The sequence below is a fragment of the Lytechinus pictus genome, chromosome 2 (assembly GCF_037042905.1).
Source record: "Lytechinus pictus isolate F3 Inbred chromosome 2, Lp3.0, whole genome shotgun sequence".
Classification (NCBI taxonomy): Eukaryota; Metazoa; Echinodermata; class Echinoidea; order Temnopleuroida; family Toxopneustidae; genus Lytechinus; species Lytechinus pictus.
In genome coordinates this window covers 40,086,652-40,105,009 of record NC_087246.1, presented here as the reverse complement: position 1 = coordinate 40,105,009, position 18,358 = coordinate 40,086,652, and the positions used below count along the sequence as shown (strand labels likewise).

Genomic DNA, 18,358 nt, shown 5'->3' with positions numbered 1-18,358 from the left:
TTCAAAGATGTCATCAACTAGATACAACCAGCCCTGGATAACTCGCTCTGTCAAACGGCTCTCAAGAAAGAAAAAAAAGTACTATAACAGAGCGAAGACCAGCAATGACCAAGCTGACTTTGAGAAGTACCAGCAGGTCAAGAGACATTCCAGAATTGCCTGCAAACAAGCTTACAACAAGTACTTGACAGATATTGTCAGTCCAGACACCACAAGTAATCCAAAGCGTTTCTGGAGTTTTGTAAACAGCAAGCGCCATGATGCCTCAGGTGTAGCACCATTAAAGTCTCATGATGGTCTGACTACTGCTGACAGTCTCTCTAAGGCCAACGTCTTAAGCCAACAATTCTCATCGGTATTCAACCATGATGAAGATATGACCAGCCTGAGAGACAAAGGGCCTAGTGCTTACCCATCAATGGATCATATAATCATCTCTCCCCCAGGGGTCCATAAGATTCTGTCTGAGCTTGATATCCATAAGGCATCTGGTCCTGACGAAATTCCTGCCAGACTTTTGAGGGGACTTGCCACCGAATTGACACCAATATTCTCCATATTCTTTCAAGCCTCCCTAGATCAAGGTATCATCCCTGTTGAATGGAAGACGGCTAACATTGTCCCCATCTTCAAGAAAGGCGACCGTAGTAAACCAGAGAACTACAGGCCTATCTCTCTGACATCTGTGACCTGTAAGATTCTAGAGCACATCGTTCTTAGTGACGTCATGACCCACCTTGAAGATCACAATGTATTGTCTGATGCTCAACACGGTTTTCGCAAGAAACGATCCTGTGTTTCTCAGCTGATTCTTGCCGTCCAAGATCTTGCTAGAAGCATTGATGACAAGGGTCAACTGGATATGATACTCCTTGACTTTTCTAAAGCATTTGACAAAGTACTGCATGGACGCCTGTTACACAAGCTTCAATTTTATGGAATCCGAGATCACACTCACCATTGGATAGCTGACTTTCTGAGTAATAGGACCCAACGCGTTGTACTGAACGGATCCATCTCCAACACCAGCCAAGTAACATCAGGCGTTCCGCAAGGCAGTGTCCTCGGGCCAATGCTGTTTCTCATCTTCATCAATGACCTGCCAGAGTATCTCTCCAACAACTCAACAGTTAAAGGCTCTTTGCTGATGATTGCATGGTTTATTGCATTCGTCTCCAAGAGGACCTTGACTCCTTGCAACGATGGGAGCATGATTGGCTGATGGAATTCAATCCTCAGAAGTGTCAAGTACTTCATGTCACAAATAAGCGCAAACCTATCATCAAGCCTTACTTCATCCATGGACAGACTATATCTGATAAAAATACAGCAAAGTATCTTGGAGTTGAGCTGCAGAGGAATCTCAGCTGGAATCAACATATAAATGCTGTAACCAAAAAGGCCAACTCCACACGTGCTTTCCTCCAGAGAAATATCCGGCCATGTCCAAGAAAGGTCAAGGAACTGTGCTACAAAGCTCTCCTGCAACCAATCATGGAGTATGCCAGCATAATATGGGACCCTCACACGCAAGCAAATATAAAAAAGCTTGAAATGGTGCAGCGACGCTATGCACGCTTTGTCTGTAATGATCACCGTAGAACAAGCAGTGTAGCAGCCATGATGAACCAGCTCAAATGGCCAACTTTACAAGAGCGTAGGGCACAGGCCAAGGTGGTGATGATCTACTGTATTACCAACTCACTCATTGACATCCCACCTACCTTCCTCACTCCATCCACATCCATGCATAGACGTCATTCTCAGAAGATCTTTGTTCCCTTTGCCAGAACACTTGTCTACCAGAGGAGCTTCTTCCCAGATTCGATTAGACTTTGGAACTCCCTCCCCAACAGCACAGTTAATTGTACCTCTCTACACATCTTTAAACAAGAGGTACAAAAGACCCAGCTCCGTTGATAACGGTGGTTGTGTTTACTTGCACGCTGTAAGCAATTTTTTATCGAATAATGTACATACACTTGCACGCTGCACTTCACCAGTACGACAATACACCAGACGGTGGACTGTACTGTTTCCAGAAGAAGAAGAAGAATCGCCAGATATTTTGCACTTGAAATGTGTCTTGAAACCTGCCTGATCGGACGATGCATGCTGCCATTTTGAATCGCAGAAGCCAAAAGTGGAAAGTACTGCTCCTGTCATAATCGTGTGACACACAAGATTTTGACTAACACCAGTGTTTGTGGCAATTTGAATCGTTAGCTATGTACTTTGCTCTGAAATTGTCTAAAAAATTTGATATCATGATTTGTTGAGATTTTGTTGATATGGTGATTTGATGACTCTAATGTTTTGACCCCTTTATCGTACCCCTACACATGAAAAACCAAAACACTCCCAGCATCATAAGATTCTTTGTATTCTAAGCTTTGTAATGATACCAAACTTGTTCCCAATTAGCAAACCGCGAAATACTGCCAGCGGGAAAGACTGGGGTTTGCATTTTCCTCAATCTGGAAAATTCAGGGTCAATGCGGAGACTAGTCTGTTGAGTAGGGTTGTTTGGTTTTTGGTGATTATTTAACAGATGTTGAAGAACCTTTCTTGCCCTTTTAAACCCTGATTATGGCCCAAGGCCCCGTCTTTTTTTTTGGCCTGATTTACTATGTCTAGATCTATGTTTACCCCTTCCATGATTTGCCCCAGGCCCCTGCGTGGCCTTTTTTATGTTTGCAACCCGCCCCCTCACCCATAATTGCCATTATCTAGTTGGGGCCTATGTTACACGGACCCCAAACTTTACTGGCCCTTGCCCCCTGGCCCCATGTTTTTTTTGGGGGGAGGGGGCTACCTTTACCGGTACTCGTCCAACGTCACCGGCCCACTTTGTAAAAAAGTTTTAAAGCTACCTTTAAGCCATCCAACATTACTGGCGCCCACCCCCCCCCCCTTCCCGACCCCAATTTTTTTTCTCTATCTTCAACTTGTCCAACCTTACTGGCCCCTGCCCCTCCCCCCCCCCCTCCCGGCCCCAATTTTTTTTTTTTTTCTATCTTCAACTTGTCCAACCTTACTGGCCCCCGCCCCTCCCCGCTCAGCAGGTTAAGCGCTTCTTGGGGATGGGCCTAGCTAGCCCTGTCGTGGTGCTAATGACTGCGCTGCTGCACTCAGCACTGGCACTCCGGGCTGCGACCGCGTTGAGCATAAATAGAGTCTAGGCTCTAGCTACGCCAATATTTTGTTCACTTGTGTTCTGATTTATTTTTATTTGATTTTTTACCAAAATGAGAATGAAAAAAAAGGATGGAGTACTCTGGTGATGTGAATCATGATTTCTATGAACGTACTTACTGTACATGTAGACCTAACTTTGTTAGAATGTGAACAATTTTCACAAATCTTAATTAGGTCTAATTGAAATTCATAATTGAGTTTTTGAGTTGTCATAACTTTGAAAGTACATGTATATGGATCTGGTTCATAAAACTTGGACATTGGAGTAATCAAGTATCACTGATAATTTTGCATGACTTTCAGGTCACCTGATTAAGGTCAAAGGTCATTCAAGGTAATTGAACTTAGTATTTTTATGATGATTTTTTTTGTCTTCATTTGTGTAGTAAATGACCCCAAAATATGCAGGAAATTTCCCCTTTTTCAACCTAGATTTGTTCTTAAGTCCCTTCCATGGGAGGGGGGACACCCCCCCCCCCTTGCACCCTCAGCTCTGAACTTTTCAAATCACTCAACCACAGTATTACAACATGTATAACCAAGTGTCTTTAACTAAAATTCATTCACAGGACTTTATAACGCAACTTTATAATAGTGCTGCAAGTCAGGCGCCATGTTCGGGTTCGGTTCGGTTCGGCAAGGTTCGGCAGAAATTTGCCGAACATTGGTTCGGTTCGGGGTTCGGTAATGATAGACTGATAAAGCTATAGTTCATTCAGGTATACGTAGCGTACCGGTAGACAATTTGTACTTGATTGACTGCATGTGCTCGCGTGTATCTCTGTCACATCAAACCATTTTATCTCTATCTTGTTGACATGAAACTATGAAAGTTATAGCGCTCAACGAATCAACTGTTATCTCGAATTTGATTATCTGATGACAGATTTATTGGGTAACTCACAGTTCTAAAATGGCGACTCTTCCTAGTCGTCCATACCTGGACCACACTTTGGATACTTGCCAAGTTAACTACGCTCGCACTGTACTCGTACCAGCTAGGCTAGGCTAGGCCAGCGCATGCAGTCCCCTTGTAGCGGGACTCTGAGCTCATGAATATTTATATATACAGTCCGGCCAAACGTGATTGGCAATTGCATCACATACGAGGCGGCCAGCGCCAGTGCACTGAACTATAGGCATAGTAGGGCCAGGGGCGTGTCGAAGAAAGCGTGCTTATGTAATGCGCCTTTCGCTAATTGGCTCGATGGGTGAACTAAACCACCAATCGCATGTCGCTGATTGTCGCATCGGTACATACAGCCACGTGCTTTGTCTGCTCGCGAAACTCAGCTCACTGATTGAAGAGCAATTCCCGTGATTTCTGTGATTTCATTGGTCAGATTTCATTAGACCATGAACATACAGACCAAGTGGGATGCAAAGTTTTACGACTGTAATGGGACAGGGGGAGTAGAGTTATCATCGAATTGTTTATGGTTAATTTGAGAAGTTGATAAGAAAGGGAAAAAAAAGTAAAGATTGGGGGTCATTTTCCCCCAAGAGATGAATGTTTCCGCATGGCTTTATCTTCATTCAACTTGTCAACGAGGGGAAGGGGATCTTGCTATATGCTATACCGTAATCATTCATGAGTGTTTGATTTTTATTTTCATCTGATTGTTAATAATAAAAAAAATAACTTCACCTCATCTCATTTCTATATTATTTGTTTTGCGTCTCTCCTTTCCATCTCTAACAGTCACTCACTTTATTTCCCACTTTCACTGGATCTCTTGTTTTCAAAACTCTTTACTTCTCTCTAAAATCATGAAAACTAGACAGTAGCGAGCCGACACCTCAATAATAATGTCAATCACCTCAATCAGATCTTTATTCTCCGCCGCAACAATACACGAGTTACGATCTTAATCACATCGTATCGTAATTCGTAATATTAATGGTACTTCATCTTTCACTTTCAGTTTATTGAGCTCATTCATTCAAAATACATTGAAGATTTTCAAACAAGAATCTTGTTCGCCACCTAAAAACAACAATATTTTAGATAATTAGATTTAACCAATGAACACTCATACAGTTTTGGTTTTCTTTACCATGCTTCGGCGATTCGGCCACAGAGCGAGAGATGATGAAAGCCAGTAAAATGATTATAGCGCAAGCTCGCGCAACATCATTCATCGGATCTCCTTTCTTAATCAGGGCCTTAAAAACCACAATGTCAACATGAAAATGAAAACAAAATCTAGTAACCGCAAAATAAGCGCATACTTCCAACATACAATTGCAAAGAAGATTAAATAGAGAATGCGCAAATATAATGATTAGAAAGGGTGTAAACTTATAAATTTATTAGCTGAAAGCCGTTTTTTTTTTTTTGGCCGAACTTCCGAACCAAGTCTTCGTGTTCGGTTCGGTTCGGAAGTGCCATGTTCGGCGAACTACCGTTCGGTTCGGCGGTTCGGCTACAGCACTACTTTATAACACCGACAACGTGTTTATTATAAAAGAAACATCGTTGCAAGAGCATTTTACAAAGAAAAAACTGAAACAGGGAAAACCTTTTTTTTTTATCAAAAAATATGTTTTTTCAAGCTGAAAAATACTTTTTTACAGTGACAGGTTGGCAGCTCTGCCAAGTCATTCTCGACAATGAAAGAATCAAGAAAGTCAAATGCTCTTCTCTTCCGTTCCTTGTTTGGAGATCCACTATTAAGTCACCACCAATAATGACAGTGCTAGAGCTGTTCTGTTGAATGATGCATTGGATTTCCTCTAAAATGGCCTGGTATTCAGAGAGCTTCAGAGGAGACTTCACACTAGTGCTGTAATCCGCAAGTGAAAACCCAATATTACCGACCCATATAATCCAATGATTTTCAGGCAGGACCTGTGGACCCGTCGGGTTTGAATCACATAATCTAGGTCTACCATGGGCACTCAACTCAATCAAATGTGTTCACCATGATGTGAGTGATATACCCACACTATTCAGCTCACATCAGGAGAATATAATTATATTCCAACTAAAGCTAGAGTGAATTCGCTTCCAAAATCGCCATTCAATCCACTTTTATTCTAGAGGTATAGTGGTGGCATTGTACCCTGAAAAAGGTATGCGCCAATCACGAAAGCGTTGTGCAATAACTATTGGAGCCAATTTAAGAATCACCGTTTGCAAAAGTGATCATTACTATTTACATGTTATTCGCTGGTACAAATGTGCTGAAAAAACAAGCTCCTCAAATTGTCAATAAAATAATAACTTCAGTGACGGTGCTGGTAGCACTTTTGAGGCTAATGTATGTTGAGGCACTATCGCTAATTCACTTGGGAGGCTAATGCATATTGAGGCGGTATTTGCCGAACTGTCTCAGACTCGGAGCCCCACACAACGTTCACAAACACAAAAATATGCCTGCAAATTTTTAAGAAAATAGCATCTCTAAAAGAAACTGCCATGTAATAATAATAATAGGCATTTATATAGCGCCATCTATCTAGAAATATTCTATTCCGAGGCGCGTTGTTATTATTATTATTACCCCGGCTTTAGCTCGAGCTGCCTTTCAGCGCTCGTGCATTCAAGGAATTAATCCTGCCGGGTACCCATTCACCTCACCTGGGTTGAGTGCAGCACAATGTGGATAAATTTCTTGCTGAAGGAAATTACGCCATGGCTGGGAATCGAACCCACGACCCTTTGTCAGAAGACTAATCCACTGGGCCACAACGCTCCACGTGACCCTGAGTAATCCAAACTCACTTTATTTTACCTTCTTTCGTCTGTGTGTTTTAAATGTTTTTCTTTGTCTGTGTCATAACTTCTCCCTTACGCCGTACGGTCTGCGGGTTGGAGAATGAATTTGGCCCAGCTCGCAACCCGCGTTTGGGGGCATACTGGCAGGTTAACCTGTACCACAAAAGTTTGGGTTACAGCACTACATCTCATGGCATGTAGTAGTTACAAACTGGCACATCTTGGTTTTCAGAGAGCAAATGGGGGCAAAGCACCCTTGGATAGATTGTTGGAGTAACATTTAGAGAGCATGGGAGTGCCTTCTTGACAAATTTGGCAACACCTCTTCTGCCTCTTCCAATTCTCGCTACCCCAAATAGGAACAAAAATCTCATAATGGGCGAGACGAGATAATTTTCACTCTGTCGGGTCGTCATCACCACTTCCGGTTTAGGGTCATGCTCACGCGAGGTTCGCGATACTGAGTTTTCCACCACGCTGAAATCGATGCCAATCAGCGTAATATGTACAGAGTATAATACTTTTTATTTCATTTGGTCAGTTTTTATTCCATTTGAATTATAAATAAAAATAAAAAATATATTTCACGTGAAAATAATTTTTATTCATGTTTTTATTTGGTTATAAAAAAATCAAACAAATAATGAATATCTTAAAATTTTGCATTTAGCGACCGGCCTGACATCACGATCGTATTCAACTAGACACTAAATATATACAGCATTCATTTCGTTCAATTTTTCGTCGACCACGAAATGGATAAAAATCAAATTTCGGAACTTAAAAAAATCTTAACTGACAGATGAATACCGTGCAATGGAAAGCGTCGGGCAGAATTAGTGACTTTAGCAGAAAAGGCAGTTAAACTGTATCATGAAAGAGAGGGTTGTGATCACGAACTTTCCGAGCGAAAGCGACGTTGTGTTGTTGTGCATGATGGCACTGTTGATCTGAATTGCAAAACAGTGCATTGGACTTCCGAACAGGAAGTTATAATACCGAAAAGCTATCCCATAATGCAATGCGCGTTACAGGGATTTTTCCGGATCTCGGCGAAATCGCTATTTGGGGTAGCGAGAATTGGAAGAGAGTATAGCTGATCATGAGCTTTGGAGAAGGCACGAAAATGTGACTGAAGATTCTTAAAGACACCCAATTCACCCTCATGGATCCAGTGCTCTTGAAGTAGTAGAATATCCATCTGTTTTAATAGTAGAGGAATTAATTCTTTGTTGGACTTAACCCCGCAATTTTTTAGAGAAGATATATGAAGGCTTGGTGGGTAGTTTACCTCCTCAGAGGAGGAAGCAGTTGCAGAGTGCTTTTTGTGAGATCCATGATTTTGGAGGTGCAGTTCTCGGATTAAGACCCTGCTTTGATCACAGGGTTTCTACTCAAGTGATGTTGCTTCTGAGGGATTCCCAGCTAGACTTTAGTCAGGCAGCATATTTTATTTACTTTGACAAATTGGCTAAGTCTGATTTTTCACTTTTATGTGATTGGTGACATCACAAGGAACAATTTTCAACTTAGTGACAAATTCTAATGGTCATCTTGACCATGTTAGTGGTCAAAATGGGGTCAATAGGGGTCAATTTTTTAAATTGCCCTGATTCTGTCGAGTGACACATCAAATTGTTAGTTGTACACAACCATATATACTCTTGACCTCCCGTTAAAAAGTTATGACCTGAAATGTCAAAAGGTAAACAAACTTTCGTTAAATGGCCAATTACACTGAAGGTGTGAAGAAAGCTCATTTTTCTGTGTTTTTATGCATGTGTGTACTTTTTTATTTTCGATTTTGATCAGTCCATCGTCAGAAGTCCTTATCCAGAAGATAGAAAGGGTCAAGACAAGGTCAGGGAAAGCTCCAAAGGTCAACAAACTTTCATTGGCAGCCAAAATACATGTCTAAAAGCGGTTAGAAGTTCAGAAGTCTTCTTTTTCGTGGGTTCTTTATTTTGAAAAGTCTCTATCTAAGAAGACATTTAATATAAATGGTTCAAATGTGCTTATTTAGGAAAAAATAGATAAACAGAGATAGACGTCGAATACATTCAATGCAGACACATCGATTGACCAGTGCTCCCAGCTCCTGAGAAAGATCTTATTTGGATTAACTTCCGACTAAGATAATGAGGTTAGGATTGAGGATGATATGATAAGTTGGACTCCAAATGCCCCTTAATTATGTGTGACGGTTATATTATTACTGACAAAGAGGCAACATCGTGCAAGCATGCTCATTGTAGTCAGTCATGGGTGTCCATCATGCTGATGGGATATATTCTGACCATTACTCGATCTCTGGAGCCAAGAAGGACTACACATTCCTGATTATGTGCTTACGTTAACACGGCTTGTACTATTTTATAAAATGTGTTTTTTCCAGAGCATACAATGTGAAACTAAACTTAATACCAGTTCTCACGATAGTGATGTGCATCTAGATGCAGATTTTGTTTTTGTTCTTTTGTCGTTCTTGTTTTTTTTTTCTAATTGCTGAACTACCTGGATGTTACTAGAAAGAATAATCACACATGTCATTGAAGTAAACCACGGCCATACCGCAGCGGGAAGGGGGGGGGGCAGCTGCCCCCAGAAATTGTGAAGACTTGCATTTTACTGAAAAATAAATATAATTGACCAAAAGTACAGTATGCACAAAATCCTTAAATTTCACTTTACAAAATGCAAAAGGGTCCCAATGATAAGCTCAGAACAGCACATGCACCAGAAATGTGTAGTCCTTCTTGGCTCCAGAGATCGAGTATCTTATTCGCAAGATAATCCAAATGAAATGTTAGGCAACTTTCTTAGGAGCTGGGAGCACTGATCAATCGATGTGTTTATTCTGTTAACATACATGTAGTACTATAATTATACCCCAATACATTACAATAATTTCTGTTGATTAAAATATTCTGTACAAAGCAAATGAAGGAAATACTTCTTTACATATCAAAGACTAGTAAATGGAAAATGAATTGAACTTGAATTGAATTCCTAAATAAATAAAAAAACTCCCTGGTTGCACTTATCACACCATGAAGATGATAAGATTTTAAGGGCATAATGGTTTGTCAAATCGTTTCAAGGTATTCCTGCAATACCATGATACCACACTGAATGTATTCGACGTCTATCTCTGTTTATCTATTTTGTTCCTAGATAAGCACATTTGACCCCTTTATATATAATGTCTTTTTTCAGATAAAGACCTTGTCTTGACCCTTTATATCTTCTGGATAAGGACTTCTGACGATGGACTTATCAAAATTGAAAATAAAAAAGTACACACATGCATAAAAACATCGAAAAATGAGCTTTCTTCACACCTTCAGTGTAATTGGCCATTTAACGAAAGTTTGTTGACCTTTTGACATTTCCGGTCATACCTTTTTAACGGGAGGTCAAGTGTATATGGTTGTGTACACTTTTTTGTTCAGTATAACAAGACTAACAATTTGATGTGTCACTTGACAGAATCAGGGCAATTAAAAAAATTGCCCCCTATTGACCCCATCTTGACCACTAACATGGTCAAGATGACCATTAGAAATTTGTCACCAAGTTGAAAATTGTTCCTTGTGATGTCACCAATCACCTAAAAGTGAAAAATCAGACTTAGCCAATTTGTCGAAGTAGCTGGTAAATCATGACATATGCTGCCTGACTATATACTTTGTGGACATTGAGCTGTTTGATGTTGTATTGTGGCATGACATTACATGTAATTCATTAGGTAGACAGGTGCTGCTTTCATCCCCAGGGATTCCAGGATTCACATCAATATCAACAGCTTAACTTTTTACTAGTTGGAAAGTTATACAGGTCGGTCCTACATGTACAGTATGTATGGCGTCTGCAGCTTGGAAAGGAGGCAACAGGTTTTTGCTGCTACTCCCATGATTTACCACATGAACTTTTCCAGGAGCAAGTTGCTGATTGCCTCCGATTTAACTTTAATCCAATGAACAATTTTATTGTTCAATTTTATTAGTCCCACTGTGTACTTAAACTCTCAAACTTTTCAAAGAATATATGGGTATGAAGTCTTTTAAAAAAAATTGTCAGTAATGGTGAACATTATATGCTGTAACCAACACATTATTTACTGACATTGATTGAAACTTGCACTGTATATAATTCATGGTCATATGTGAGTGATTCTGTAATTAGAGTTAGAGTAAAAAAGTTGTGTTATCTTAAGTTATTTCATTTGAAGTTGCAAAAATTACCAAAAATGTGATGTCCGTAACGCTGGAACTGCCCTTGTGTAGACATATATCTTTTCATTTTTTTAAAACTTTTTATTTCATTTTTTGAATTTCATTTATTAACTCTAGAAATATGGCTGATTCAATTCATCGTCTTGAAGGACTTTCTAATCAGGTTGGTGGGTTGGTCGTCAAGAAGAAGAAATTAAACTCTGATCCGGATTTAAAAGCCCCACCATCAAGATCTTCTGTTCTAGGCTTAGATGTCCTTGCTGCCCAGAAGCGCAAACTGAAAGATGTATCAGAAAGAGAAGTAGAGGAAGAAAAAAGTAGGAGGTCAAAGGTCATATCTTACCGAGATGAGTGGGAGAACAATTCTGATTCAGAAAGTAATGACTGTAGTGATTCAGATGAAGAGGATACGAAATCAAGGAAGAAGAGGAAACATACTGTTCTGAAAAGGTGGGTTTTATTTAACAGAAATATATAATTTGCTAGACTCTATAGACTATAGAGTGTGGACTCGCAATATGAGCTTAACGTCTGCGACTGCACGGAGCATGGTCGGCCATTGCTTAATGAGACTAAATCCAATTACCCAGATGTATGCTTCAGTCATGCAATGTTTTGCAGCAGAACGGCCTGTTGTCTCGATCCTTTATTTTGTAGAAAAGAATCCCACATCATTATAATTGATAATATGAATGACAATTTGAATCTGAATATACTATTAATGTGATTATGTGGGGATTACTGCTATTAATATGTAATTTTTTACCTGAATTCTCAGGATGAAATGCTTTAATCTATGTAACTTAGGCCCCATTGCCTGAGATAAATGGAATGATACAGCCAATCACACCAAACAGCTCCACACTATGGTGTGAAAAGTGATAAAGGAAGACTATAAAACTAGAACTCAGGAGGCATGCATAAATTAGTTCTAGTATTTATTAGTATTTGTATATATACAGTATATATTTTTTTAGTATTAGTATTCATTAGTATATATTTTCATTTTATTTATTTATTCACTTAAATTATCTAAAACAGGGTAGTCTTTTCAGTGCCAAAAGGCCTGTTTTTTTAAAAAGAAGATCCCTGTATACATACAATGATATACAAAATAAATAAATTAGAATTATAATTAAGCAAATAATTACATAAACAAAGTTACATAACATTGATGATATAACTTTAAATAATCAGAAACAAATTAAAACCTTTAAAATTGATAGTATGGCTGACAATTCAAAAGACAATGAATATTATCAGCCCCTGTAGGCCTACTATGGAATTTTTTATTATTATTTTTTTTTTTTTGGGGGGGGGGAAATACAGTTTTTGCTATCACAGAATACAATTTTTTCATTCCCAGAAGTTGGCAGGTCTGCAGCAGCCAGCTTTTACCATCAAGATACAAGAAAAGACTTTTGAAAATTCTGAGTAGCAAGAAATCCAGAATTCTCATTGGCTGGATAAGATTTCAGAACAACAGTTGCGGGTAATTTGAAGAGATTATCACATGGTCAGTATGACCTGCTTGGACAGGCCCCAGCATTGAAATATTGGAATTTGCGTGGGTGTGTTGTCTCTATGACCAATCAGAACGCAGTTTTCTTGTTTTAATGCTGCTAAATGTACTTGGCCTATGAAAAACTAGATGCTGAGCCATCTATAATACCTCTTATAAAACCTATATCATATTAACGCTTAGATCTTTAGCTTTAATAAAAAAATAAAAATTATTTGGGCTCAAAACAACAACTTTTGATGCATCAAAATAATTATTTTGTATCATGTGTAAGATCAAAAGTTTCACCTTTATTATGAAATATTTTCAAAAATCCAGACACATGACCTGAAAGAATGATTTTTTGTCTCGCCACCAGAGGTAAAGGCGAGACTTAGGGATCCAAATGTTGTCCATCGTCCGTCCATCACTAACCTTATGACACATAACTCAGCAACCGTAAGTCACTTTTCAACCATACTTGGATGGTAGATTGACTTGTGGGACCTTCATGTTATACTGCAGTCGGAGGTCACATGTTCAGGTCAAAGGTCATTTTCAGGTCAACATTAAAGTTTACATGCAAGATTCTCTTATGACATCTACATGTAACTCCGAAACTGTATGTCACTTTTCAACCAAACTTGGATGGTAGATGTACATGGGGGACCTGCATGTTGTGCTGCAGTAGGAGGTCACTTGGTAAGGTCAAAGGTCATTTTCAGGTCAACGTTAAAGTCTACATGCAAGACTCTCTTATGACACCTAACTCCGCAATCACAAGTCACTTTTCACCCATACTTGGATTGTCGATGTAGTTCGGAGACCTGTATGTCATGCTGCAGTCACACGTCACATGGTAAGGTCAAAGGTAATTTTCAGGTCAACGTTAAACGTTAAATTTTTTGTGTAAGACTTTCTTATGACACATGACTCTGCAACCGTAAATCACTTTTCAACCAAACTTGGATGGTAGATGTTACTGTATTCCCCAAACAGAGTTCGGAGGATACTATGGATTTAGCCTCGTCGCGCCGCGTCCGCCACCGCAGAGATTTCCATGTGAGCGCTTTATCAGCTGCATTTCTTCTCTGATCATCTTCAAATGTGGCATGAAGGTCCATTATGGTTAAGCAAAGCCGCCTATTGATTATAGTGTGGGCGGAGACATCGTTGCCATGGTAACAAGAGTTTTTGTGGAATAGCAGAGATGTCATTTTGAGCGCTCTACCAGCTGCATTTCTTTTCCAATCATCTTCAAATGTGGCATGAAGATCCAATATGGTAAAGCAAAGCCGCCTATTGATTTTGGTGTGGGCGAAGACGTCGTTGCCATGGTAACAAGGGTTTATGTGGACTTGCAGAGATGTCATTGTGAGCGCTCAACCAGCTGCATTTCTTCTCCGATGATCTTCAAATGTGGCATGAATGTCCATTAAATGGTAAAGCATAGCAACCTATTAATTTTGGTGTGGGCGGAGACATAGTTGCCATGGTAACAAGTTTTTGTGGAAATAGTAGAGATGTCATTGTTAGCGCTCTACCAGCTACATTTCTTTTCCGATCATCATCAAATGTGGCATGAAGGTCCATTATGGTAAAGCAAAGCCGCATATTGATTTTGGTGTGGGCGGAGACTTCATTGCCACGGTAACAAGAGTTTTTGAGGAAATAGCAGAGATTTCCTTGTGAGTGCTCTATTGGCTACATTTTTTCTCCAATTATCAAATTTGTCATGAAGGACCATTATGGTAAAGCAAAGCCGCTTAATGATTTTGGAGTGGGTGGAGACATGGTTGCCATGGTTACCATATTTTTGTGGAAAATTCGGTAAAACCTGTAACTTCTGCTTTTTTCCCAGTTTGTCATAACATTTGGCACACAGAAGCAATATTAGGTGAAGTGAAGATGCCTATCATTTTTGGTGGGGGGTCTTAGGGTTAGGTTTACAAAATGTATCCAGATTATTCTATAATTGTATTCCCCAACAGGTGATACTGGACAATACTTTAGGTTATGCAGAGTCACGCTTCTGTGTTATATTATTGTCATCAAATTTGGTACCCACAGGCAAAATGTGGGCAGGGTCATTGTCGCAATGATAATTGTATTTATTTGTCAAATTTCTGTGTGAGCTCTATATATCGCAATGATGGATGACGTGATGGGTTCGGGGGATACATGTGCTCGGCCGCGCGACCCGCCGAGCATCTCTAGTTGTGTTGGGTGGTCACATGGTATGGTCAAAGTTCTTTTTCAGGTCAACATTAAAGTTTACAGGCAAGACAATTGTTATTCCATCCCAGTCATTTCACAATGAAGTTTCGATACAATTCTGTTGCGTGCCCTCCCAAATCACGATGTTTCTGGTTATTTTCATGAGTGGGCGAGACACAAAATCGCTTATGCCTTGTCTTCTTCATAAAGATACCAAAAACATGAAATTTGGTCGATAGAGCAGCAATGATCGAATAAAAAGAGGTGTTTTCGTCTGCACCAAGCTCATTAACAATGCAAAAACACCGTAGTCGTGAATATCACTTGGATAAAAAGAAGCTACTTTTTGTGGACCTGCCGACTGACTGTGTGCTGAAAACCTGGTGCACCAAAACTTCTAAATGAAGATGCAGGAAAGGGGCTAATGGGTGGTGGTTGGGTTGGGGTGGTGGAGGGGGAAGGGGTGGAGGAGGAAGAACACATGGGGAAAGGTTTATCTATCTCAGGGGAGAAAGTAACCCCCCCCCCCAAAAAAAAAAAAGGGGGAAGAACTGAAAGATCGTTACCATTATGTGAGGTGAATGGATATCCGGTAGGATTTATTCCTTGAATGCTTTAGTGCCTATATGGCGGCTCAGCTACAGCCGGGGTAATAATATGATACTAAGTATCAAACGCAGTAGAGTATATGCAATTATAGTAGCTGTGCTATGTAAATGGAACATATTATTATCATTTATTATTATTAGGAAATTAACCCCCTAAAAAAGTCCAAAGCGTAGTTCTAGACAAGAACTTTTTTGTAGGGGGGAGGGGGGGTGGGGGCTTAACCCTAAAATGGCCGGGGGGGGGTTGAATCAACCCCCCCCTCAACATTTTCTGCGATCATTCCGCCGCGCGAAATTTTTTTACCGCGCCACTCGCAGAGTTTATATTTTTAAGTCTTGCGCATCTTTTGAGACCAAATTTACGACGCCCGGGTATGCGGTTCCGAAATTACGCAACATTTTGTAAGTGCATGTCAGACCAAAAATTGTTCCAAAACATGATTTTGTGTACAAAATCAATGCAAACTGAGTTTTCTCATCTTATTCATAAAGATATGATTATTTTTACTTTAAACAGCTGAAAGCAATTGATTTTAGCATAATTATGCTTCAAAAAGGTTGTGCAATAAATCTGGTGAAAAAAACAAAGAAAAACAAAAGGTTGAAAAACAGAGAAATACATAAGAAATTCATAAAACAATAAAATACATAAGAAATTTATTTCCAAACCGAAGTTTTTTTCAATTGCCATTGTTAAGAATACTACAAAGAATATTTTTACCAAAAATTAGCATTCTAGGAACTTTATTTAGTGAATTAGAGCAAAAAGTATGATTTATGCATAAATTAGCATAATTAATTCATATAAAATAAAATCTCATTATTTTGGAAAATTTTACCATATAGCCTCGTCGATTACATCGCACACTACCAGCGTGCAAATTTTTGCGGCGCTCGCGCGATCGGCGGCCGAGATCTCAGGGGGGGGTTGAATCAACCCCCCCCCAGCCATAGAACAGCCAAAAAAGCCCGGCCTAGTTAGGGTTAAGAACTTTCTACGTTGGTAATTTCAATATAATGGCAATGGTCTATATTGTAGTCAGCATGGGGGGCCTTGGGGGCACTATACTGGCCATGCAGCTTGGAATTGGTGTCTGTAATATCATCTGTCTCCCCTACCCCCTGCAAAAAAAAAATATTTGTTTCAATATTATGAGAGTGATCGAAGTGATGGAGCTAGAAAATTAAACATGTGTGCAAAGTGCTTGGGTATATTTTTCAGAATAATTTCATCTCCATGTAACCACTGATTAGGGCATGGTATTCCCCTTCACGATAAGTGGGACAAGACTGTTGTAAATTATGAAGAGGGCATGTGTTACATGTACCCTCTCGGGGAAATTCAGTTTTATAACGGCAAATATGCCAAGCAGTGGTGAAGTGAACCAAATTTTAAAGTGGCCAGACTTTGCAATTGGGGTCAAGTTTTCTAAAAAGCTGCAAGTGAGCAAAGTTAGCGAGAATAATTTGGACCCTCTTATATGTATTTTTTGTAGATTCAGAAATTATCATATTTCACCTTCTCCCTTTCCTTTTGCTCCACTGGAGCAAAGTGAGCAAGGGGAAATCCTTTCTAGAGCAATGTTTTCACAAGTAATATGACAGTCATATAACATGGTTTTGTAGGGAGTGGATTTTAACTGCAATGACATCCCCCATTAAAAAATACTAAGAAATATGTTGACCGAGGAGTGAATTTTCGAAGTGAAAACCAGCATTTGAAGCACTTTATGAACTACCAAATAAATGTAGACCTACAGCATTTTCAAATTCCTGAATGGGATACTCATGATAGATCAACTAAAAAAAATATAAATTCAAAATAAACTACCCCATGGTAGCTGCCCTGCATAACACAGCAGTCTACACAATAGTAGAGAATTTGTCAAATCACTGTCAAATATTATCAATAACTTTAGCCTCGGTCAGGAATAATAAAGAGACCTAGCCATTTTCTCAAAAATTGAAAGAGACTTTTTTTGTGGGGTTAGCTATGTTATTAGACACATCACTTAAAAGACTGATAAAGAGTTACTTACAGTATATCTTTTCGAGACATCAATTTACTTTGATTTTTTTTATGTAGATATATTTCACTTTTACCTTTTGTAATGGAAGGCTGGGGCGAGATGGCCGGTGGCCGCCAAATCACCTCGCCTTCCCACGTTGCAAGAAATGATGCACACATGTATGTACATCATGACTTCTGATAAAAAGTTCATTATGTTGCAAATAAATTTTATTTCTAAAGTCAACTTCTAAATTATGTTGACAGTGACTCAAACATATACACGGCAGGGCAACCGCTGGCCTACTTTGGCTTCAAATCGACCAAGGTTACATGACGATCATCTCCGAACTTAACTCCAACATAAGTTAACAAAACAGCTGATGCTTAAATAATGTATTTCTAGATATTTTCATTTATAGTTGTCTTGAAATATCATGAAAATCAGAAAATTGGAATCACAGGTATTTAAAGTGTATGAATCATGGTTATTATTCCCTTTTTATTGTTAGACATTACCGAGCTCCTCACTTAGAGACACCATCACACACTGGAGGAGTGAGCTCAGAGGCAGTGGAGAGACAACAACGGAGAGAAAAGGAGAGTAGGAAAGGAGTTGTTTATGCTTCATCCAACAGTGATGATAGGAAAGGCAGGGGATCAAGAGGTTAGTCATGTAATCTTTATTTTACTTGTTTTGAATAATTTTAAAAGCTATTGAAATCATGATGACATTTAATTGGTTGAAATCAAATTTGTCATTGAAAAATCTAAGTTTGATGTTGATATTGAAAACTAGCTTTGGGAAATAGTCCTAAGATCAAATGAAATAATTTAAGTGAATATTATTTCTAAGCAGGAATCACAAAA

At 39.3% G+C, this 18,358-nt stretch overlaps 1 protein-coding gene across 1 annotated transcript in view; it reads left to right on the top strand.

Annotated features, from left to right (window-relative positions):
• The first annotated feature begins 11,274 nt into the window (after positions 1 to 11,274).
• Positions 11,275 to 18,358, top strand: part of LOC129279725 (pre-mRNA-splicing factor ATP-dependent RNA helicase PRP16-like) — a 68,381-nt gene continuing 61,297 nt past the window's right edge. Inside the window, exons 1-2 of the mRNA XM_064095637.1 lie at positions 11,275 to 11,604; positions 18,001 to 18,155. Of these exons, the coding sequence (XP_063951707.1) occupies positions 11,276 to 11,604; positions 18,001 to 18,155 (484 nt within the window). The 5' untranslated portion in view covers position 11,275. The remainder of the gene's footprint in view (positions 11,605 to 18,000; positions 18,156 to 18,358) is intronic.